Source organism: Spea bombifrons, chromosome 9 (assembly GCF_027358695.1).
Source record: "Spea bombifrons isolate aSpeBom1 chromosome 9, aSpeBom1.2.pri, whole genome shotgun sequence".
Lineage (NCBI taxonomy): Eukaryota > Metazoa > Chordata > Amphibia > Anura > Pelobatidae > Spea > Spea bombifrons.
The window spans coordinates 6353051-6380224 of NC_071095.1; the positions used below are offsets into that span (position 1 = coordinate 6353051).

Sequence of the window (27174 nt, forward strand, 5' to 3'; positions counted from 1 at the left end):
TAATTATCTGCATTCATAAAGATGATTTTCCACCCAGAGCCCCGTACAATCTGTTGAGTTGCTATGGTAACGTTAGAAAACTTAAGAAAATCATTTGTTTTGTAATAGTGGGAAATGCTTGTGGGACAAGTTATTTGAAGACAAAATCAAGGACATCTCATCCGATATAAGTCATTTATGCACTTTCATTTTTCTTTAGGCTCCAAAATATATTTCAGTCACATGATAAAAAAAAATATAACCACAAAAAATATATTAAAATAAAATGATAAAAAAACACCTAAACATTAACTTTCACTTACTAAACGTTTCAATATTCTTCAGTTATTTAAGTCACCAATTAAACTACTTCAACCTATTAAAAATATAATAATGTATTAGCAAAATCTTCGCTTTTTAAGATGCTAAAATTAGGTCATCTTTTCGTTCAACAACCTTTTCTTTGCTCTCCTATGAACATGAAAGTCTGCGTGATTATGTCTAGGCAGGGTGATAAAAATCCTCCCCACTTCTCCCCAATCTCCCCAATCCTACCCCAATACAGCCTTACCTCCACCCCATTGCCTACCTTTGTTGGCTCAGTAGAGGTGTTTCCTGGTGGTAGGCAAATGTTAGTGACCCATTAATAGGGTAAATTAATTTCCAGGGGGTATTTGCGTGCTCCCTTCTTGCCCCCCCCGGATACCCATGCCTAAGAAGAACCCAACCTAACAAAAGGGTCCCACCGACTGCTAGAGAAGGGAAATCTAAGATGGGGGTCCAGGAGATAAAGAGATGAGAGATTCATAAAACATTTTAGGGTTTGATGGCCCATAAGCAAAGGCTTATCCATGGTTCCATCCACAGAAAAGATTACCATGGGCAGCATGGAGGTTGTAGCCCCTGGATAGGTGAAGTTGAGTCATTCTTGACATTTTAGATCTTTCTGATTCTATTCACACACCTATCCTGTGAAACGATTAGACTTCTGCATTGTTACCTCAACCGACGTGCGACAATATGCTCAGCTATTAAAAGCTGAAGCTAAAAAAAAATGTATTTCTTTCATCTCGTTAAGCGTATTGGAGAAAAAAAAGAAAGCTATAAATGTTTTATTAGTCACTTTCTGAACTGATGACTAACTTGAAAGGAGTTTGTACACACAGATGGAACGGCAAAAACTCAATTGCCTTTTGTACAATGATTTTTTTTTTTTACAAGAGACAGCGTGACACATATGTTGAAATATTCAGAATGTTACGACGTCTGGAGTATCCAAAATCTGTTTTGAGTCCCCGTCAATTTAGTTTAGAAGGACAATGTTAACCATAAACAGATATACATCAGTCAATGGCAGGTTTCTTTACTCCTTTAAAAAAAAATCCCTGAGGCAGAGACAGAACAGGCAGAATACAAACCAACGGGTCAGAGAGACGAGGTGAGCCGTAACCGCAACATGATGGCAGATGGTATCTATTTATTTATGAAGCATAGTAGAGGGGTCAAGGTAAAACCTTGGTTATTCTGCAGAATGATGAATATCGTCCTGCTAACATGACTCATTCCAGATCAATTACAAGACAATGCAACGGAGATCTGCTGAAGTCCTCTTCGATGTTTATTTATCCGGGAAGGATTTAAGGATTCTATTCCCGGACCAGTGATAGAGCAATCAAAATAACTGATCTCATCATTTACCCGCCTAGGCTTGGCCAGGGTTGCCCTTACAATCTGATGTTATGATTCGTAAACGTTTTAAGCTTTAAAAATAATTTGTTGTATGATACATACCTCCGGGAGAGAATGAAGGAAAACATAATTGTGTAGCTACATTTTTATCTTAGGGCAATAACAATGGAAAGTGACATACACTAAAAACATAGACTGGGAATAAATAAGTCATTTTGCTTAGGATATAATAAGATGGACCGCAAGAAGGTTGCGCGGGGGCGGGGGAACTATAGAGGTCTGCCCCAGCAGAACACAGAACTCAGTAGTGTGAATGGGATGGTTTTACGGGAGATCAAACAATCTCATATTGATCTGTGACCCATCAGGCACCATTATCACCCAATAGAGCCAGCACCGTTCAGCCAAGAAGACTAGACGGGCCTAGGGTGAGGACATGACACAACCAGCCATCACCCTCGTGACCTGAGGAGCGAGAGACTTGGATCCTCATGGGGCAAATCAAGGATGTCCCCAGGTCACACATTGCTTTGGCAGTTGTACTTGTACAACTCAAAACATATGAAATTGGAGAATTGCTAGATTACTGAAATGTTTCTTCTACTGGTTCACCACAGAAGATGGTCAATAGCCATAGCTTTTTTTTTTGTTTGTATACCTTGCAGCAGAAAATGTTCTAAGAATGTTTTCTTTCTGCCAGTTTAATTGTTTAAATAATAAAACCATGTAAAAATGTGCTTCTGGTACAAAGAAATCACACATGCTCAAGAAGAAAGTCATGGTTGACTGGTCTTCTGAAAATGGGCTATTGTACGATTTGATTATATATAATTTTGCCGAAAGCCATCAACATCTAACTCAACATAATTTAACAGTTGGTGCTTAACTACATTAAAAGAATATCATTCTGTTGCATTCGCAATACCACAATTGATTGTAGCACTTTATTAAAGAAAAATCATTAGTGTATTCTGCTTACCGCACTATCCTGATTGTTTTCGTTATCCTATTTACCATTAAACATAGCCATGCGCGTTAGGAAATCATTTTTGAATCGATGGAGACATCAATAAACATGTTGATTCCGGTTTCATCATGGATTGCTTGTATTCAACGCTGGTCGACATTTTGTTCAAGTTTAGAAAATCCATTAAAATTATATTTTCCATGTTCTGGGATCTATGTGGACACATCTCTGCGACACGGTATTCTCTTGTCTTTAACAGCTTCTGGGAAAAAGCTCTAAGGAAGCTCTACCATATTTTTTAAATATATATTTTTAAAAATACAAATAAATAAATAAATTTGGGGTCTAAAAATTGGGTGCCTCTTAGACAGTGGTGGTAGATTTTTTTTTACTAGAAAGGGGACCTGCCGCTTACCTGTTTTGCTCAGCAGAGTCTCTTGATCTGTCGCAGCGACACAGGAACCCAGTGGAGTCACATGAATGCACATCGCATCACATGTGTGTGTCTGTGTGTTATTATGGATCTGTGTGTAGGGGGCACAGGGAGGCTGAAAGTGATGTGCATGTACTGGCTGCCTGAGCATGATAGGAGTGTGATTGCTAACAATTGCTAGCAGCTAACATCAGTCACACTCATATCATGCCCAGGCAGACAGTACAATAACTTTATGTAATATATATATTTTTTAATTTCAGCCCCCAAAATTAAGGGAGCGTGTTATACTTGGGGAAATATGGTAATATTTAAATAATATTAAAATGTGGACTGGATGTGAACTGGATGGGGAACAGGAGAAAGTGGACAGGGAATAGGTAGGGACTCCCTTCCTAGAGAAAGAAGAAACTGACCTGGAGACTAGGAGAAGCATGGCTTCACCCGGAGACTCCAGGTTAAACCCGGAGAGAGTTCCCAGGTATAGTAATTGACGTATGACATATTTGCTGCTATCCCTGGCACATTTCTCCAGGGCTCATATTATTACAGGTTAAACCAAAACAAAAAACAATGTACTTATATCACCCATGCCATCCGTATTCACCTGTTTTATCTTTTTGGATCAATTCCATGTTTGATTGCTTTCTTTTTGGGTTTTGTATTTCTCCTGTTTGTGTTTTCTAAACTGTTACTAAAGCAAAAAAAAAAGATAAATGACGTGTATTTGCTTGTTTTTCTTCTTTTTTTTTTTTTTTTTTTTATTATTTCCTCCAATGTTTGTTCTCGACTGCGCAGGGAGAAACAAAAATTTTGAAGTTGAAAAATCTTCGACCTCAGGATTATGCCAATTACAGCTGTATCGCTTCCGTACGAAATGTCTGCAACATTCCGGACAAGATGGTATCGTTCAAACTTTCCAATAGGACAGGTATAAAATTGCATATGGATTTTTCTTTTCTCTGCATTTCATTTCGTATTCATTGATCTTTGTCAAATCAATACCGTTTATGTTCGGTGACTGATAAACACGGTCCAAGGCAAATTGTACTATCTGCATAAATCGGAAAGAACAGAATTTATTGCAAGCCGGATAATATTATTGCCTCCGGCTTGACTGAATGCAGATAGCATTGTTATATTTACTTGTTATACATATATATTTTATTAGCACACCGAGCTATTAATCTCTTGGGATTTATTAAACACGTAGAAGGTTGGCCCTTCTCGCATGAGACGTTCACTGGGGTTGACCTTAGTAGGATTAAATTTAAAAATGTAGATACTCTGCAATCACTCGCTGGTTAGTGAATGATCCAGAGAGGTCGACAATATAGTTCATAGCTTTTGAATGGGTTTTACTTTAACTATGGTGAAGGCGTGGTAGATAAGTGGAACAGCCTCCCAAGTCCTCCCCAACAAATGGTGAATCGTCTAAATGAAAGTCACATAACCATTCAAATGATCAAAGATATTTTAATCACATTTAACCATGTGAATATATCGGCCAGCTAAGAACCGTCTTTATTTATATGGCCGATTATTAAATGCCACCAGTGTTGAAGGAGCAAGTACATAATAGGTTTAGTTATAAAGTTCAACAATTTCCTTATTTAAGCCTCTCTGATTGAAATATAATTTGAAAGAATAAAGTGACGAGTTAGCAAGATTTACCAAAAACTCGTCTGCTAAATGTAAAACTTTTTATAACTATATGCAGTATTTAGAACTATTATTCCTAGAACCAATGAATGCCCAAACCCTTTATTAAATTGAATATAATCTTGTCTCATACATTATTTTCAGGGAATACTTAATTGTCATGTGACACAAAATCTGGCACCCATAGGTTGTTGCCATACGGGCTGAAAATTCTTTAAGATTTTGGTGTGAATTTTATGAGATGAAAACTTCAGATGCAAAGATCAAATAACGGATCTTCAAGAATTACTAATTACTCGTCTTACTCTTCTAAATTTTAAACTTTTATACTTTGCTTAATGTAAAACTTTTATAACTATGTTCAGTTTTAGAAACTTAAAACTGCTGAATGGATTTATGTCCAGAAACAATTCCAACTTTTTTTTTTTTTGTTGAATTTTTTTTTGTCCATTTGTTTTAGGGCAACACATTTTTATAACTATATTCAGTATATAAAATGTTGTTTTTAGCCCAAACCCCCCAAAAAATAATTTCCTAGAGTTTCGGTTTGGTCTAAATTTGGTGGGCTTTTTACATTTGGAAAATACATTTGTTGTCTCTCACCCTCATTCACTCTCTCCTGCTCTTTCACACGTTCTCACGCTCTCTCACACTCTTACTGACTCTCTCACACTCTCATTCACACTCTCTTATTCATACTCTCTCTGAAGCTCTTCCTATGTTCTCCATGAATCATTTTTATGTCCCTGTTTCCTTGCCCTGCAGCTCCACTTCTTCTCTTGCATCTTCTTGTTTTTCTGTCTTCTTTTATCTATCTTCTTTCCTCGTCTGCTCCTCCGAATATCTTCTTACTTCATCTGCTCCTCCCAATATCTTCTTTCTTTGTCCACTTCTCCCTTAGCCTGACCTCTCAATGAGCTTCCTCTCCCCCTGATTGGTGGAATGGACGAGAGGCTGTCCCCATGGCTCCACCCTTCAGTGGAAGTGCACAGGAAGGCCAGAGTAATAAAGATAGATTCATGGAGAAAGAGAGGTGCAGAAATACTTCTCTTTTTCCACGAAACTTTCCTCATTATTTTGGCCTCCCCGTAAACGTCGGCAAAGGAGCGGCGCTTCTGGGCACAACCTCTCCCCGTTCCTCCAATCGGGTATACTTGCATGAGGTCCATGACTGGCCATTACTACAATAACGCCTATATGTGTTTGTTATAGGTAATTTTAGCCTTATTTTGATGGGAAGTGTACTGTCAAGAACATTTTCCAGAACCAACCTGCGCCATTGGGAATATTTTCTCTGAAAACTTCTTCAATAGTGACGCATCTGTCTCCTGCTGATTAAGAGTTAATTCAACACTTATTAGGGTGTCTACTTTGCACTTTTGATCTCTGATTAAAGTCTATAATCACATTACAGTTCTGACATGTTTAGGTAATTATAGCTCTGTAGACAGCAGTTATGTCAATGAAAAGGTTAGTTCTGACATGCTGGGATAGCAATATCTGCAACGGGATTATGACCGGAATTCATGAATCATTAAAACTCTATAGGACATTTTCAAGAACACACATTTTTAGCTTGTTTTTAAATTTCTCGTCCTCACAAATTAGTTGCAAAAAAAACCTTTGTTCTTCGGAAAGAATGTTCCATCGATACAAACTGAAGGACTATTCTTACCTTCAGAGGATCTGTAAAGATATGTTTAGCTTTTTAAAATATAATTGTGACTTTTTTCACCTAGATCCACTAGGAAGGTTGATCCAATTACCCATTACAACCTAACTGAAGATAAAGGTGAATGAAAACGCATGATTTGTGATTTAGCTCCCCGGTTAATTAAAACAACTTCAATGGATACATTTTTTAATACATTCCAGCCCTTAAAAATATTTCTATGTTGCTAAATACAGTATACAGGGTATCTAAGAAAATGTAATATGATAGACAAAGTTAAAAAACAAACACCCTGCATATGTGTAGACAAATACTCAAAAATATACCAGTGACGATGTAACCCTTTTGGTGGAAACAAGTGGTCTTTAGCGTAAAAGAGAAATTAATAGGATACAAGCAACTGGATTGCAGAATTACATAGACTGATTAATTAATAAATTACATTCACAGGCACTTCAACATTCAGTCAATATTATGTTAATATATATATATATATATATATATATATATATATATACTAATAAAAATTATTAGCAACAAAAGATATATATACTGGCAGTACAACATTTGCTGCAATGAGCTTCTGCTGTGGCAATAAATAAGTGACCTAACTTCAATTAGATTTTTTCTTTACTCTTGTTAGATGCACCATATAGGATGTCGTTATACTAATGAGCCACAGGTTAAGCTTCTCTCATTCCTTCTCCCTATACGTGAATATGAGGTGGAACTCAGGTCTGCTTTCTTGTCCATGGTCTTGTGGAGAGGTCCGTACCGTCATTTACACAGACCTCCCGGCTTTGGTGGTTTTTAAGAAGACAGCTGGAATGAAATAATGTATTAACTCACATGAATTGTTTTAATTCATTTACAAATGAATAAAACAGAGATAAAAAAAAAAAGAGGACAGCTACCACTCGAAAAGTTAGCAATTACTTGTTGGATCTGTGGCCTGAGAATTGAGTTGCTTTTTTGTACGATTTTAGAATGCTATACTCATTTTGTGCAGAATTCTATATTTTCGACAAGTCATTGTATCAAGCCCTAGTTCCCTTCCTAACTAAAAAAAAAAATGTCAATATTTTCTAGTACAGCTGTGAATACAAAAACCTGCCAACGAACATATGTACCTAACGATATAAACGTAAAATAACATCCCAGGTTCACGTTAGTTGTTGTGTTTTACCAAACTATATAAATAGATTACTGCTCATTCAATTATTTTAATCCAAGAAAATAAATACAACTTTTAGGGTATTATACACTTAATACTTTAGCTCAATATTAGTACAGGTATGTTAGATATGATTTTGCTACAAGGACACAATAATCTAATTAACATTAAACGCATATTTAGCAAGATTATTGTCAAACCAGCATTGAACTTGTTCACAGCCGGGACAAGCTTTTTTTGCTTTATTCTACTTTGATTGCTAAGTATATTAGAGAATATTTTGTGTAATTTGATGTATCCAAACAAGAAATGCACACATAAGAACCGCCATATGTGCCATAAAGGGTGGTTCTTCCAACTAAGGCTGCCCAGTGCTGTGGTTACCCTTGGGACAGCTCAAGGAGCGATCTGGGGCAGCTCTAGGAGCAATCTAGGGCAGCTTCCCCAGTCCTCTCCACCTCCATGGTTGGCATCTCCAATACAAAATAAGGCACACTGTCATAACCCCTCGCGCCGTACCTAAAAGGCGTACACCGTCTTTTAATGAAATCCATGGAGGCTGTATGGAGCCGGCCGGGACTGGGGCTGCCCTCAAGATTTGTGTGAACCGGGCCAAGAAGAATTTGCTTTTGTCTATATGAAAGGAAGTCTCATAGTCCCTCAGACTTGCGGTCTCTGCAGGTTTGAGAGAAAAGAAGAGCTGGAATATCACATCTCAGCACTCTCCTTCATTCAGAGACCACAAGCACTAAAAGAGCCATTAATAACCTCACCCCAAGACCCCCCATGTGCGAGGGCGAGATACCAAATTACCCTATCTATGGGTAGCTCTCCATGCTTTGCTTTGGTGATATGTTCATTGCTCACCAGATATAAATGGGGCAACTGCACATGTATAATATGGCAAGGCCCCTTTTTGGGATTAAAATACTATACTCCCTCCTTCATGATGCCCCTCTTTTCTAGTGCCTCAGAATGGTTGCCGGGTATGAGGGTATCGCATGTTTCTACAGTCAAAATGTTTTTAGTCCTTAGCAATACCATCACTCAAGAATATAATTAACTTTAGAATCGGGTACTTACCAATAGGGATGGGGGTATAGGTCTAAAAATTATAAGACGATAAGACTTGGAAATATCATTTTAGTTACCGTCACAGACCAATCAAATACAGAGTTTGCCAGCTCAAATCAGAACAAGTTTGTTCTTCACAGGCACCCATACACCAACATTTTTCTTTCCCCATTTCTAAATGATAGCTTCTAGCTGTTTCGAAAAGATTGGCTATATTGCGGATATTCACGGTTATTTATTGATTTACCGTATTGGCTTGAATATAGGCCGCTCCTGATTATAGGCTGCACCCTTATAGTTTGGTGCTATTTTAAAGAAAATTATTATTATTATTATTATTATTTTATTATTATCATTATTTTTTACATTTAATGTATGGTAGGAGGCTCCCACCCTCTTTACCTAAACTTTAGTTTTGCAACCTTGATGTGGATGCAGCAGACGTGACCTCCACTTCCTGCACCAGTCTGCCTCATCTACATCAACGTTGGGAATAAAAAATCAGGGCGGAACTAAAATTTTTGCCGGACCGCACTACAGAAAATGCTCTGCAGTCTTCTGACCCGGTCTTCCAGACACCCTGGAGAAGGTAAATATGCTAAACCCCGATTTTATGCCGCACCCCCACTTTAAAGACTTAAAGTGAGGGGGAAAGTGCGGCCTATATTCGGGCCAATGCGGTATTTTTTTATTATTATTATTATTATTTTTTTACATTTAATGTATGGTAGGAGGCTCCCACCCTCCTTACCTAAACTTTAGTTTTGCAACGTTGATGTGGATGCAGAAGACGTGACCTCCACTTCCTGCACCAGTCTGCCTCATCTACATCAACGTTGGGAATCAAAAATCAGGGCGGAACTAAAGTTTCTGCTCGTGTTGCCGGGGGACCGCATTTTCGCCTGACCGCACTACAGAAAATGCTCTGCCGCACCCCCCACTTTAAAGATTTAAATTTTGGGGGGAAAGTGCGGGCCTATATTCGGGCCAATACGGTATATTATCATATTCTACAGCTCTGCACAATAGGCTAGTCAGTTTAATGGAAACGCATGAAACTTGGAATAACATTTATGAAATTATTTATTAGTTATAGGAATTTACTTACAATTTAATTATTACTTAATTTTCATGAAGGATCCCAAGCCCTCCTTCTTATTCTTCGCTCCAGTTTATTTATTTATTTATTTATTTATTTGGTTAATGAAAAAGAAGAATTAAGAAAAGATTAGCAGAGATTATAATCTTATCAAATAAGGGTCATGGAAACAGGGGCTTGACGTCTAATGTGTGACCAACAATAAAACATTTTTTGTTGCAATCTGTGCTTCTATTTTAACGGAACTTTCTCATCTGTTATATAAATCAGCGCTTTCAAAATAAACAAGACAGATGGAAGGGAATGAGGGATTTTATTAGAAACATTAAGCTCATTTTAATTCTAGGCAAATAGAAAACACATAATTAAACTTTAGCACTTCTTCATGAATCATACTAAATCCATCAACCTCTAAATTCTTCAAAAATATGAAGACGTAAACTAACAATATTGTTAACTCTATAAAAATAACTTCTGTAAACAGTTACCAACTTAAGTAGAAGAATGACTTGGAAATTAGTTATTTGGTAAACCTCCAAAAGCCCTCTCCTGTTCCATTTCAGGAATGGGTTTCGTAGAAGAGACAAAAAGACGATGGTATCTTTCAAAAGGTGCTTCTCCCTTGGGCAAAATAATGAATTTAACTCTTAAGTGTATCCAGCATATAAACATTAGCAGATATGGGAGCTAATTATTTCCTCTAAGGGTTTAATCATTTTCTTAGGAACCCCCTTCAGTTTCTATGGCAACGTCACAGTGCTTGTTTTTTTGTTTTTTTTTCTTCACATGACGATTAAGCATTCCCTAAAAAATAATGTGAATAAGACAATTTGACAGTATTAAAATAATATTTCTAGGATGTGTTTTAACAGTAATATTCATTATATTTTCATATATATATATATATATATATATATATATATATATATATATATATTTATTTTTTTTTGTTATAAAAGTGGTAAATTCCACAGAATAGGTAGAACATTTCACTCAATTATTTTACCCACTTCTGGTGGGTCAAAGTCTTTATTTTAGAGCTTGGTAAATATAATCTTTAATTTAAATGTTAATTCTAATATAGTAAAACCATATAATGACTGTTGAGATAAAGCACTGAAATATTTTATATTTTATATTTTTTTTAGCTTCTCCATCCATTAAGCTCCTGGTGGATGACCCCATAGTCGTTAATCCTGGTGAAACCCTTACCTTAGTATGTGTCACAACTGGTGGAGAACCTGCGCCAACCCTTACTTGGGTGAGGTCCGTTGGTATGCTCCCCGACAAGAGCATTCTGAATGGTGGAACATTAACCATACCAGCAATAACATCAGAAGACGCTGGAACTTACAGCTGCGTTGCCAATAATAATGTTGGCAATCCGGCAAAGAAATCTACAAGCATAATTGTGAGAGGTAAGATTATACCGATCAGATCAATCTGTGTTGATTTATCCATTCAGATTCATCTTTGCACAAAATTATGACTGGGAAGTAGACATCGGATTCGTACAAATTTAAATTTTACCACATTTTTCGTCAATTCATACAAATTTTCATTTCAATTTCATTTTTTTTTACTCTCACTAACTCTTACTCACGCTCTCACACTCTCATTCACTCTCACACTTACTATCTCACATTCTCTTACACTCTCTCTCACACTCTCTCATGCTCTCTCAATGTCTCTCCACCTTCTCTGCCGACCACTTCCGCGTCCCTGTCGCCTTTCCCGCAGCTCTGCTCTTCTCTTGAAGAAGTAGACCATCCTTGCTTGTTCTCCAGTGGATTCCTGAAAATAGATATTCATACAAATAAAATCATAGACTATCAGGTACAATAATGAGTACACATGTATGATTAACCTATGTCACATAAGCTATTATGCATTTAGGACCAGAGTTGAAGACCTAACCAATTTACCAGGGTTCTCTAAATGATGGACGACAACATTTAACCCCTTAATGACAAAGGCTCAAAATGCATTGTTTTCAATGGGTTTTATCGACCGCCCATTGTCCTTAAGGGATTAATTTAAATTCAAATAAGAACAGATTCTAAGTTTGAGTTGGCTGCTGGTGTCTGTGAATGGTGTCCAAGTCAAACCAGATAACCACATAGATCTAAAAATATAACCTCTTCTTCTGCATTACTCAATACTGTTTAGACTAACAAGGGACGCCAATCATGTCACTCAATTATTTCTGGTCATTACTGATATTTTATATTGGTATGGGAGAGAACACAGGTTGATATGTCTCAAGGCTTTCGTTAAAAAGTATTCAGTGTATGCCTCTGCGTACTTATAGACATTTGGTTTTCAGAAAGCTTACTCAAGGCTAATGTAGCAAATCCCATCCATAATGTGTTTACAATTTAGAATATTTACAGAGGTAGCTACCGATATATGCCCATACCTGGGAGATTTCTAAATGAGCTGACCCTGAAACACTGAGACTCTTGAAATATTAATTAAATAGCCCGTCATGAAGATCTTATGTAGTTACTCACCAAATGTATTACCCAAATAGCTCTGATACCTGGAAACCTTGACTTGTCAGTATTTCAAGATACATTTAATTGGCTCACCTGCATTTAAACAGTGATATCAACCATAAAATTAAATTTAGGAGTCTTATATGTATATTCTAATTGTTAAAATAATCAATACATCCAATTACATGGGTTGATTGATTAAGTATATTAAACCGTAGATTTCGAAAAGCAATCAGTCTACCTTGGAAGGGAAGAAATATTTTCTTCCTTGGGCATAACTCCCAGCGCTGCATACAGAATTGTTGGTCAGTGACAAAAAACCTGGTTTAATTTTATTTTGTTCCGATAAACTCCCTTTATCTGCAGACCTGGAGGCAGCCATTGTTATCAGTCATGTGATAATTTGGGTGACTTTCCCGGCTCAAACACCACAATGAGCTGATGCTTTCCGGCAATGCTAATAAAGTCTGTTCCTCCATAGACTTTCATTATTTAGGAAGTCTGGCTGGGTGATTAAGACTGAGCCACTCTATTGTTTCCCCACAGGCAGTATGATAAGGAGTCGGAGTGTTTGTCTAGTAGATCGGGCTCACATAAAAGAGCGAGAACAAATGGCCGATAAGCAGCTGCCTGAAAAAGCACAATATTTTGAAGATGTATTTTTAGCCTGATTTAAACAAATTCATGAGCTCTACGGCTCATACATGAGACCATCACTCAGAATGTGTTTGTTTAGAGTGTCCACGATGCCCCCAAAATAGCATTATAATGCACGTGAAAATACTCAAATAGTTAACGAGTCAGAGGAGTCCATAACAATCAAAAACAAATTTGTTAGCGCTATCAATCACTTAAGACAGGTGTGTGAGAGAAGGGGAAATTATTAGGTAGAAAAAAAATAAGCTCTGGATGTTTCTGAAGATAATTAAGTCGGCTAGAAAAAAAAAAAAGGAGCCAGAGAGAATAGCTGGGAATAAACAAAACTGATTTAGTCACAAAGTTATTCCACAAGAACAGAGGGTCAATGTCTTTTTCCCGGGAATTGTATATGCATGGCGTGAAGGTAGGGTTTAAAATTCAAACAGTAATGATATCTAAATTGTATGAATACTAACAATGCAAGTCCAGATTCTGCATGCTGCAAAATAAATATATAACATTACTGAGAAACGTATAAATCACAGAAATACATAATTCATCGGAAACGAAGATGAAGAAAATATCCTTTGTCTCTACCGTGCAATCGATTCCCATACATAGAAATAAGGATTGTGTCGTTTCGGATACTTTGGACGGGTGGTAGTGCTACTTTTTTCCCCCCTTTAAAGACAAAATGACTCTAAATGCATAAATGGGGTTCCCCCACTGGTTTAAAAATCTTACTTGAATACTGGTGACAAGTTAAGGTTTCCATTAAGACTAGAATTAGAGCCATTTTGGTTAACACATGTGATGAGTACGCTATGTAGGATCTGCATCTGCTATTAAGGGGTTAATATTTAAAAAAAAACCCCAGGGTTGGCTCATTCAGAAAGTTCCCAGGTATGGCCATAAGAAGATACGACCAATAAAATAAAATCTATAAAATAATAATAGAACATCTGTTTCCATAAAGATATAAACAGGACAATCAATGGGTGCTTTAAAAGTGTTGGGGTTCTTCAACATTACGATGGACTTAGTCTACTCCATTCCACAAGTAGTAAGTATGCAAATAAATATTTCTCTTAAAAACCTTGGAAATAATGAACGATGTGTCTTTCAGAGCTAACATACCATGGATAAAAAATATATATTTTTATAATTCTTCTCTTGTGTGCCGTTGGCACTTTTTTTTCCATAAACCGGTTCAATACCGCGTTTTTGGCTTTGTGGGTGGTGGGAAGGTCACAGTCATGTTGTATTGGTGAGGCTGGGTATTTACGAGGGCTAAGCTACCCTCAGTAGGCTGGGGACTGGGGGGAGGTAGAATTAGAGGAAGGAATAAACGGAACAAAAAGCATTCCACCCAACTGGAGTTCAGAAGCTGCCCTGAGGATCCGATAATCAGCTTAAGTTCCCAGAGCCTCCGGGACAAACCTAGAAAATCCCTAATTATGGTAAAAGATTAATTTTGATTATCTTTAGATTTATGTCCTTTATGTATTTTAGCTGCCTTGTCTTTTACTGTGTCTTTTGATTTGGTTTTTTTTTCCTTTTCTCTTGTTTTCTGCAGTTTTTACTTTAATATACTTTTTATGATGCGTTATATATGGATAAAACACAACATAATTATTGAATATATATAGATTATCTATATATATATATTACCTTTGGTTACATTTTTTTGTTATCAATGTGAACAAATGCTAGACCAATTTTATTTTTTTATTTTTTTGGAAACTATCACTTTTCTTTAAGTGTGTACTATTACACATTTAATATTTTTCTGACGCAAACCCAATCATTTGTCATGCGGGTATCTGCAGATGAGCTTTCACGCTAGCGATGGTGTACGACCGGCATATTATTATTAAGAACAAACTACATTTTTCTCAGGCTTCCGACTTCCTCCATTTTCGTCGTTCCTTACACAGTCAAATTATGTTTACAAGAGTCCTTTCCGAGATAACGAAATTGTTTCAAGCGCTATAATACCTCTTTCTTAAGAGGCAACGGTATGAAGCAATATCAGTCATTGTGTTGCATCGCTCAGGAAGAGGATTCACAAGAGGGCAATAAATGACTTGTCAAATTGTGTTTTTATGTCATGGCATTTAAGGCTAAGACGGTCGTCTGTTCCATTTGCCTAGTAAATATCCCCTTAAGTACTTTCAACGAGAATATATTTTATAAACCCAGATGTTACTTTAACAATTTTTTTTTGCTATTTAAATAAAATGTTCCCAACCCAAGAAATTTAAATGCAAAATTCTACTAAAACGTTATGCTTCCAGTGGAAACGGGAGTTTGTTAAAAGACAATTTAATAGACATGATAGAATATAAATGTGAATCCATCATTATGCACAAAATGAAGGGAAAAAAAGGAAAAACTAAAATAATTATTATTATCATAGTATCGATAATATACTTGCGGGGTGTTAGTCGTTGGTGTGCTTGCAATATCATCCCTAGATTATAATACTATTTTTGGGTTAATGCAATGACATCTATTATATTTTTCATCTCCAACCATTAATGTTTTAGAAAGAAATATAAAATATAATAATCATTAATTCCGAACCAATTCTTAATAAAATAATTCATTTTTATTAATTCATTAATTCTTTTAAAATAATTTTTTTTTTAAATATTCTTTTTGGTACGTCCGCAAAATATTTAGAAACCTAATACTGGGGTTCTGATTACCGATAAAATCTGGAAATGTTATGTTGGAAATGTATCCATTCTATTATTTATTAACAAGCTTCCATTTCTCAAACTTAAATTATTATTTTAATAATTTCCCTGGAAAATTATATTTTTAAATACCTTAAAATTTATATTCATTTTTTTATTGGATGCTAGACAAGATGACATTTTATAATTTAATGAAAACGTATAATTTAAATGAATAATTCTCAAAATGTATACACTATTTCCTTATTTAAACAGATTATGGAATTAGTTATTAATACAGTATATAAGTATGGATCACTTTGGGCATTTGCCCAACGAGCCAGATGGCCACTCAGAGCCTGACATGAACCACAAAACCTAATGTGTCCAGCGCTTTGTAAATTGACACTTTTGTTAATTTTAAGTTTTCTTATTTTAATATATCCAGAGTTTGTCTATAGAGTATTTTTTTTTATTCTATTCTATTATTATTATTTCTTTTAAAAAAATGAAATGTATTAATAGAACACTTAATTGAAGTGAAATATTATTTTTACTGCAGTTTGAAATACTTCACCGAGCCTTTATTTTGTTGTTTGGTTTATAAATTCTGCTGAGACTTTCCAGATAAATAAAAGGATTTGTTTTATCTCAAAGTACATAAAACCAAATGGAAAAAAAAAGAATCATAAAATAAAATGTATGTCTACGCATAACATCTGATTATGATATACTCTCAGGAGCATTGTTATCGTAAAAAAAAATCCCCTCGTAAAGAAATTCTGTTATGTTGGATGCATACTGAATGGTTTTATAAAAAATGCATTTTAAATACAGACTCACCCCCTTAAATAAAATGTAATTAGTTTTCATAATGTTTAAGGTTTTTCTGGCCCTTTTGGTTTATCCCTAATGACCTTCTCGGACAACCATAAAGGACAAAGTGGATTACGAGTGTTTTAACCTCATCATGTGGTTCATTTGTAAAATACTAAAGTTAGTATTTTTTCTTATTTTTTTTTCCGATGGAAACAAACAGATTATTAACAAATAATACCCTGCAAGTGTAGCTTCATCAATTTTAGTCTCTCGTAGTACATATATTTTAAAATACTGTGTAAAAATAATATGTGTTTAATGAAGAATTAAAGCACTATTCTGTTTAAGTCAATTTTTTTACTTAACCAGAGGGATAATTCTTACCTGTCCTTGACAGCCATAGTTGAGGCTCATTTTAGAATGATCTTTGGATTTTTTTTCTTGATTTTAGTCTGGTCTTTATATTTCCTCCTATGTAAGCGCTAAAGCTGCTAGAACTTGGTTCATTGGGGCATGCATGCCCTTTTTCAACGTGTAGCCTATAAACATATCATATGCTGTGCATTTTACGTTAGTAGGTCTCTCTAACCTGCAGTTAGTGGCACAGGGAGAGTAGAGATCTTCTGATGAGATCACTGATCCAGAATTTCCTGGATGCTGGATCAATCTGCATGAAGGGAGAGAGACACAGGCAAGCTGTCTGAGGGCTAATATGGCACAGGCAGGCTGTTTGGGGGTTAAGATGGCACAGACAGGCTGTTTTGGGGCTAAGACGACACAGAAAAGCTGTTTGGTGCTAAAATGGCACAGAGGATGGTTTGAGGATCAAGGTTACACTAACAAGCTGTTTGAGGACAAAGGTGGCACTGTTGGACATACTCTTGGTGAAGTCAGGTGACCCGTGGTTCCTGATTTCTCAAAAATTTCCATTACTTTTCTAGTCAAGCCCTGTATACTAAGAGGAAGGGCTGCATGACTGGGCCTAGACCAACAGAAAGCTTGTTGCCAGGTCTTAGGGGTCATGTAAGGGATACCCTATGGGGTTCCTCGTCTGGTTGGGTGGGGGTTTTGGGCTGCCTATTTAAGGGACCCCTTTTTCCCGCCACTGGTCAGATACTATTGACCAGCGTTTAAAGCAGTGAATCCCCGCCCTCCCTCCCTCCCCTTTTTAGTTACCTCCTTCTTTATTTGATTTCTAGTTATGGCGGATGTTTCGAGATAGGTATGCTGTGTTTTATTGGTTGTTATACCATCAGTTATGTGTATTTCAGTTTCTCCACGGGTTCAGTCCCTGGGGGAACGTTAAAGGGTAGGGTGTTCCGACCCAGCGGTCTCCGTTGGTATTTGGCGGGATATCCCTACAAAAATGTTATGTATGAATAACCTATCTCATATCTTCTTATTTTACTTCTTGCATTTGTCACAGTAATAAAGCGCTGTGGCCTTACACTTTTTCCAACGACCTCATGTCTCACGTGTTTTTATTTATATGTTTTTATTTATATGTTCAGCTGTATGTTATAGACAGTGCCCGAGTCATGTAGGCAAGCATTCGTCAATACCGACCTCTCTGCTGTTTTTAACCATTTCCCATTACTTTTTAGCTTCAATACTTTCTATTCCACCTTTCATTGCTTCTGTCCAACTCATTCTACATTACAATGGTTTGGGGCCATTAAACATATTTGCATTGTATAAAATACATCCTAATTATAACCCACATTATTAAGATGGAAAACGTTTTATTTTGCCTTCATACGCCAATTTTATAGAAGTATATAAAATAACAAGGCCATCAAATTTATACAGGAGACATACGGAACCATTATATCAACAAAATATCTATTCATTTACTGTGAAAAGTGACATTTTAACATGAACATTTGAAACCACAAAAAAAGTTATTTTGTGTATTTGTACTTTTTCTGCAGCAACAAACCAAAATCGAGAGTGCTGTAAGCAAGCCATTAAAAATATTTGCATTTAAATTGAAAATGTGAATGCATGAGCTCTCATAACCAAAAATAATTACTTGATATTGAAATGTTTGCATATATCGTGGTTGAATATACATTCGCAATCTAATTATTATGATGTGTTTAAGAGATATGACTTTTAAGGTTGACTTTCATTAGCTGCATTTCATTGACATTACATTATAACCGCGTGTTGTGCGTGTGGTCTGACAAGAAAGGTCTCCCTTGTTCCATCCGCTGGTGTGCTAAACATAACTAGAAGCGTAATTGATGTTGACAGAGATGTAGACAATCTGAATGCAGAATTTGTGTTTTGAAGTGTAGGTTAAGTGTTTTATTGTTTATCTGCTTTACACTTTTGGGGGGCTATTAAATAAATGTGGGTTCTCTGGCAACAAAGTAACAAGAGTAGCTCTGGGAGTAGGACCAGTCAATTACAATTATTCTATCTGAACAAGGATAACACGTGCTTGGATGTAACTTCATGGGCGTGCTACTGAGCATGTGCAAGAAGCATACCGCAGTATGCATCCTGCTTTCAGTAGAGGCAGGTGGGGGCGGAGTTAAGATCGAAGTCTAATTTTATAGCTAAAACAAAGCATATTGGAGCAATTTGCATGCATTAAAATCCATTAGAGTCCAGATTGGACAAACTAGACTACAACATGCTTCCAAAAGTAAAAATACAATTTTGAGGGCCAGGCTGTTGCTTTGAGGACACCATAAATGTCACAAGACTTCAATGAATAGTTCTAAAGCTGCCTGTGATCTGCCATAACCCCACTATAATTCCAAAAATACTCTATGTCTGAAGGTACACATATATATCCATTCTTGTGTAACTAACCCCTTCAAATGAAATAAAATTAACATGCGAGAAAATAGATTAATTAAATTCATTAAATCCTTAATCCGTAAATTCCATTATTTCAACTAGGTTTTTGGAGTCGCTCTCAATATTTTTCATAAAAAAGTCATAAATAACTCCCATTTACTGAAATATTGGAGACTTTGTTACAAGAACGTGGGCTATGAACATTCCACTCGGAGATTTTAGCTTTGGTAGGATAAATGAAGCTACAAACTCCAGAATGTTGTTTTGTTTTTTTTTTTATTAATCAAATTATTTCACAATTTCATTCAGGCAAATAATTGTCAGAATTAATAAAATTAATTTCCTCAGTGTGACAAAATATAGAGATTTAAAAAAAAAATATTAATTTTTCAGACTATTCATTTCATTTATTTTTTGGGGTTTATTTTAAAGGATTTTAGGAGTACATATTTAACTACCTGGCTGACTCTACACATGACGTCTTGAACCCAAAGACAGGCCGAGATTGACAGCGGCAGGCGGCAGATAACGGAATGGCATTTTATTCAGTTATCAGTAATTTCAAACTCAACAGTTTTTAATAACAATGAAAGGCCACTCCAGGGGTACAGTTACCATCTGCTAATCCAGCATCGAAGGCCATAAGGCCCTGAGCAGAAGATTATGCCTCATTAAGCCTAAAAATGTATATTACCGCATGTACAAGAACTACTAGTTAGTGTTGAATATTTTGTAGTACTTGTAAAAGTAAAGCTGTTAAATTAGGTTTCAAAATCCCAGTTTTACTTTGATCCAAATATATTTATTTGTAAAAGATCAATTCCTTCCTAAATTCTTTTCTTTGTTGACTCGTAATTTAGAACCCTAAAATTAAGTTTTAAATCTTAACACAATACTCAATTTTTTTTTTTGTTTATCACAGTAAACAAAATATATGTGTGTGTATTGGCCCAAAAGATGATGGCAATACATTATATTGAGCCAATAATTTTTGGGACCTCAGTGTTCTTTTCTTTATTCTGAAGAGACCTCTGTGACCCTACAAGAGTATTTGCCTACACATTATTTGCCACATTAGCCTATATTTTGTTTATCACAGTAAAAACAAAAGCGTCTTATGGAAGTTATCATGAAACATAAAAAACATAGTAGGAGGGGAAGTTGGCATGGAGTGTGTGTGGTCAGACTCCCTTCTCCTTCCCAGAAAAAAAGAGAACTGACCTGGAGACCCAGGGAAGTAGAGCTTTACCCGGAGGCTCCTGGTCAACCTTGGAGAGTTCCCAGGTATGAACCGAGGATAGCTTCATACTTAACATGGGACCCATCTTAGGAAGGGCTGTCCTCCAAATCCCTCTTAGCCCTTACAATTTCCACTTTTAAGAATGTTTACTGTGTATGAGTTTATCACAACACTCTACATTTCTATAACTCAAATGGGAATGTAAAACCATGAGTTAACTATCAATGTCCTACTGTCAATAATGCTTAAGCAATCTATACGTGATGATAGACATGATAGAAATGTAAAACAAACATTAAACCTTATTTATCAAAACAGTATAGATATATTTAGGTGTCCCTCTATTCAGTTCTGTTTCTTAGGATATATATTTCAATCCTTTAGGAACATTTTGTTGCCCCTTTGAAGTATTTTAGTACATTTTTGTTTATTTTTATTCTTTCTGATATAGACCCATAAGTAATAGAACTGCACTCTTATATGATATACAATATATATATATATATATATATAGATATATATAGATATATATACATTTCTATGATATACACACAATATATATATTTTAAAGCAGTTATTTTGTTTGGGTTTAAATACTTCAGATGGCCCAGGTAGCAGTGACTTCTATGGTTATTTTCGGCTAAATGAATGCTTCTCAATAAATGCAGCTCCAAAGAAGCGTGCAGACAGGCACGTGTATGTGTTGATGAAATATAATGTCACGCTCTATTGGTTACATGCATCTGAATATGAACAGACCAGGAAAAAGGAAAACTGAAACTTGTTCTCAATTTCACCCCAGACTGGTCAGTGCATATAACAATATCTGAGACAAGAGTTTGTGAGCCGATGATGAATTCTGATACAAAGTAGAATAGAAATGAGCCCGTAGAAAAAATAATAATAAAAAATTGAGATTGGCTCCCAGTTTTTGTATATAGTAGACCACTAGCAATTTTTTTCTCTTTTTTTTTCTTTTTTTCTGTATACTAACTAATATATATATATATATATTTTTCTCTTTTTTTTTCTTTTTTTCTGTATACTAACTAATATATATATATACATTGTAAAAGAACCAGGCATACTTAAATGTTAAATATTGGCGTCCATTTTGCATTTACTCCAATACATTTAACTATAAACAAATTGGTGCAGTTTTTAGTTATGTGCGTTAGAAAATGTAACTTTTGTCTTGTTTAACTCCTCCCCAGCTGCCTCTAGTAAAGCAGGAAGCATCTGAATGTATACTTCCTGCAAATGGTCGGTAGAATTCCATACTAGTCAAAATGGATCTGAGCTCCCGTCCAATGTATGCATAGATGTTTTGCTAGCAACAATGCGATTGGCTGCTGCTACTCTCCCTTATTTCAGCCGGAATGTTCCGGAAGTTTACTTCCTGTATACACTTCCTGTTTTTAGTAGGTGCAGATGAAATTTAGAGACTGGGCAGTTCATTTAATTTGGTATATTTATTTTATTTTTCATGAACGAAGGGGTATAAAAAGTGAATGGTGTGGTCTTAAAATCTAAAAATACTATTTTATCTAGAATTTTTTAATTTACCATCAAAAATAGTTAAATTATAATACTGAGGACTGGATTGAAGGGGAAGTTTAGAGAATATTAGGAGTAGATATATGTATACATGATAATATAGGTGGTAAAATAGTTTCGCAGTGGGATATGTTCAAGTTACATATGTGATCTGTGAGTGAGGAAAAGTGATTTATGAGGTTAATGGTATTGCTACAATTAGTACTACTATAATATAATTATATTATACTATAATATAATATAATATAATTAGTACTACTATAATATAATTATATTATGCTATAATATAATATAATATAATTAGTACTACTATAATATAATTATATTATACTATAATATAATATACTATAGTTAGTACTACTATAATATAATTATATTATACTATAATATAATATACTATAATATAATATAATTAGTACTACTATAATATAATTTTATTATACTATAATATAATATAATATAATTAGTACTACTATAATATAATTATATTATACTATAATATACTATAATATAATATAATTAATATAATTACTACTATAGCATAATCATGTGTTAATAATGTATCCACGACCATGGGATTAAGTAAATATTTAGAATTATTAGAAAAAAATATATTGCTTTTTCTTGTAAGTGATTCTCATTGACACAGAGCATTTAATAAAAATGGCCATTATAGCTTCATGAGATTAATTCTTATTTAAGCAATTAAGTTTCCACACAATTCAGTACTTAAAAGAACATCTACTTAAAAGATGGGGTCGTCAAATATCAAACACCCACTAGGGTTGAGGTAGTGAAAGCATCTAATTGTTTTTAAAATAAGAATGTCATTATAACAGTGCATAACTTCTTAAAAACATATTTTTGTCTAATTTTAGCTTTAAAAAAAGGCCGTTTCTGGATTACGCCGGACCCGTATCACAAAGATGACAATATCCAGATAGGACGAGAAGTAAAGATTTCCTGCCAAGTCGAAGCCGTCCCGTCAGAAGAACTTACCTTCAGTTGGTTTAAGAACGGGCGGCCGCTAAGAAGTTCCGAAAGAATGGTCATCACCCAGACGGACCCCGACGTTTCTCCGGGGACCACCAACCTTGATATCATCGATTTAAAATTCACCGATTTTGGGACATATACATGTGTGGCATCTCTAAAAGGAGGAGGCATTTCCGATATCAGCATTGATGTGAACATATCCAGCAGTACAGGTAACAAATTACCTTTAATATCAAATAATAAAAAACATATATATATATATAAAAAAAAACAACAAAAAAGGCTCGCTCAGTTGAATTCTAAGGGAAAATGCCTGCCGTTACATTAATTTTAATTTCCGTGTATTCCTCTGGTTCTGAAAGCTATCACTTTAGCGTTATTGTGGTTAAAACTCGAGCTGCATCTTGTAAATCATATCTCTGTTTTCATTAAAGATCATATGGCTGGAGGGATATTTATCCGGCTTTTTCCGTAGCTGTGAAACAGTTCAATCAGTAGTATCAAATTAAAGAAACGGATTCCATCAGAACCGAGGATTGCTTCTCTCTTGCAAAGTATTTTCACGTCTCCTCCACTTTACAGATTAACTGTGTTTACTTCTCTAAGGTAGTAAATACTAATAAAAAAAAAAACAGAAAAAAATATTATATGCTAATTGTAGCTACATAATAATAATAATAATAATAAATTAATAAAAATAAAAAATAAATAATAATAAATTATGTTTACAATCAGTATACGTGGGAACTGTTTGGGTTTGGCCTGGAGACTCCAGATGAAGCTTCATTTCTCCAGGTCCCCCGAGTTATGGCACTAAATCTCTGGGTCATGTGAGCCGCGTTTATTAATAATGATAATAAATGTAGAAATGTTTTAAATAATACAAAATAATATAACTAATTGACAAATAACCAAAGAGATATCTAGGGCTGATACGAACTCCATTGTTACTTTACAAGTGAGCAGGAACAATTTGAGCAATAAAACAAGGTTTTATTGAAATTAGTAAAATCAATATAACACACTTTTTACCGACGAGAGTCTACGAGCCGAGGTCTGGGGAAATAAAGCTTTATGACTTTTACAGCAAAATGTATTCTTAGTCATCACGTTTTTCAGAAGCCAGCGATTGTGTCCACGCGTAACTCAGTAACCGGTGTCTTATAAAAGATTGGTCATTAACATACATGGGAACTTTGTAAACGAGTTAACCCTGGGACTCTTGAAATATTATCTCTTTAATCGGCCATAATGAAGACTCTATGTAGTCACTCTTCAAATGACTCTAATACCTCTGAGTCATCATTATTTAAAGATACACTTAATTACTATCAGCCACAACACATCGGTAGCAAAAGCACCAATTGGGAGATTTAGATATAATCACAAGAGTAGAATATGAAGAGGTCGGCTCTAGGGTGCTTGGCACCGAGAATTTGCCCCTTCACCCTGAGACCCTGAGCAAAAACCCCGAGACACAGGGTCAAACTCTGAGAGTTCTCAGGTGCGGCCATCAACAAAGCTTTTGGGTAACATAATATTTTGGTTAAAATGTCTTATATTCATTCATTAAAGCTGAGTTGACAAACTAAAACCTAGCAACTACTTCGATTTCTATTCTCTCCCTTGACTTCAACAATTTTCGAAAGGTTACCATTACCAGGTTCCACCAAACTTTGTTCCCTACTAAATATTCCTTTCCTCTAGTGGAGATTCATAGAGAAGTGTAATCCGGGGCTTGAGGACAGCACATGGCTACTCTCACATATTGTGGGTTACTTATAGATACATAAATATTGCTCATTGTAATCTGTAACGACCTTTCTAATGACCTTTATATCGGTGTCAACCTCCTTTCTGGCCACGTCTTGATGTAAAGCCATCTCATTCATTGTTTCCTATGGAACGGCATTCAACAAAGCAAGGAATCCGTCCACAACCAGCAACTACATACTGAAAGTGCTATTCAACGATCTCAAGCATAAATATGGCGGTTCCGTCACACTTTATGGCCAATAGGCCATATGTTGCGCTGAAAATTCATATAACCTCAGCACCATACAAATCAAACTAAAGGAACAAACAGAATAAAAGACTGTAAGCCCTTCAGGGCGGTTAACCTTGTGTACAGCTTGGCAATGTGCTAGTAAATATTATTGTGGACTCTGTGTAAGCAACCCACGAGTATTCAAGTTCAGCAACCCCGTTCCATACGAAATGTATTGGATTTACAAGTTTCATTTATGAATGCAGCAATTCTGTGTTAAACTATTCATGATTTAGAGCTCCCTGTCAATAATGATTCATGTAAACCTCGCATAAATCAAATTCTGTTAGGAAAATGAAATTGTTGAAGAAAGATTGAAGCACGTTATACAGTATATGTTTTGTAAATAATCTGATTTCTCTCAATGTAATATACAATATGGTTTGGACTTCAGGTTTGTAAAAATAAAATGTGCATATTGGAGTAAAATTCCCCTGACCGGTTCATATTCCCTTCCACCATGCCAACCACAGAGAAATTAACCCCTTTAAGAATGGTTGAGTAGATCCTACACAATTCATATTTAAACTGGTGGGGTTTCTTTGAAAGTCATCTCCATACTTGGAAACTCTCCAGGTTTGATCCAGAGTCTCCGGTTGAAGCCCTACTTCCCAGGGTCTCCAAGTCAGTTTCTCCTTTCTCTGGGTGGAGGAGCAGCATGTAGCAACACCCACTCCTCCTCCTCCAATATCCTGTCTACTCCCTCCCACTTTCCATTGGTCCCCACCCAGTTCCCTCCTACTAAAGGCTCTCGGGGGCCCCGACATGAACCCAGTTTTATTTCAGTTTAGTGTAAACACTCTAAAAAATAAATAAATAAACATATGTTGCCAAAGGCTACTTGATTGTCAGGTTCAGCTTGGCTGCTGTTGAGTAGCTGTCGAGTTGATCTTGACTACCGTCAGGTTGGTAGCTGAGTCTGTCCATTCAATTAAGCAGATTTTTATATCGTGATAATATTTGTGAAAATGCATTTTGGCGATTTTGTCTAGCTCATGCAAATTTTGAGTCAACTGCAATCTTAACTTTTTCAGAGTAGACCTCAAAAACCACATAAGAACGTGTTACAAACATAAGCAAACAAAGTAAAGAGCAGAGACACTTATGTAGTGTCAATAACTGGAGTGATGTCATATGGAGTAACCCCCACAATATAGAGAATCCGGTAAACACACAAAAAGGTGCACAAAGAATACGAATACATTTACAGCTGTTCTTCAGAATTCTAGTAAACTGTTTACAAACATTTGCTTTTATTTTCTTATTGTTCTATCACACAAAAAACGCTAGTCTCACACAGATGGCATGTTTCAAAATTTATGTTATACACCATATACTTAATTATCTCTCTTTATTTATTTTCGTTGAGATTACCGTTTGAAACATAGTAACAGATTATTTAATTTATTTTTCTACTTTTTAATTTCATTATTTTTTTCACTACAAAGCTCTTCCCTCACAAAGTTCTCACCAAAACCATGTGGTCTGTGTGGCGACCCTCATGAACAACTCCTCATTCTAATTATTAATTATTATATGAATTATATTATAATATTTTAATGGCGGTAGTCTTGGGCCCTAGTTATTATCTATATGGGGTCTATACACCAAATCTGCAGATATTAAGAGGGTCATCGGACTTTATTCCTCAGCCTCTGGGGGGCTATGAGACCAAAAACCTGCTGCATTTATGAATTCAAGTAGAACAATATGATTTTTGTTAATTTACCATTTATACATCAAGTTTGTCCGCATTTTAGATGCGTGAAAGACACCTTTTTTTCTGTATGTTTACTGCATTTTATTATATTTATTGTTAATGACTGATTAATATTTAGTTAGAATTCTAGGGGAATAATTCATGATTTACCACCCATATGGTCACGCTTTAGAAATTCCACAAACCTACCAAAAAAAAAAAGAAAAAAAAAAATACAAAATATGATTTGTAATGTGTAATTATTTTGTTTTATTATTATTAAAAAAGTATGGACTGGTAAGTCCCGTATTTTAAATATTTATTTCAGGGAAAAGTCACTTTTTTTATGTGTGCATTGATTACAGCTGAGTGACGCTGTGTTTACTATTTTTTTTAATACTAAAGCTCATTTTTATTTCACGGACATAAAGACCACAT

General features: G+C 35.4%; 1 protein-coding gene across 1 annotated transcript in view; it reads left to right on the top strand.

Annotated features, from left to right (window-relative positions):
• MDGA2 (MAM domain containing glycosylphosphatidylinositol anchor 2) overlaps positions 1-27174 on the top strand; it is a gene marked incomplete at its 5' end in the record, with an annotated part of 232745 nt that overhangs the window by 156628 nt on the left and 48943 nt on the right. Inside the window, 3 exons of the mRNA XM_053475433.1 lie at positions 3867-3999; positions 10898-11167; positions 22873-23202. Of these exons, the coding sequence (XP_053331408.1) occupies positions 3867-3999; positions 10898-11167; positions 22873-23202 (733 nt within the window). The remainder of the gene's footprint in view (positions 1-3866; positions 4000-10897; positions 11168-22872; positions 23203-27174) is intronic.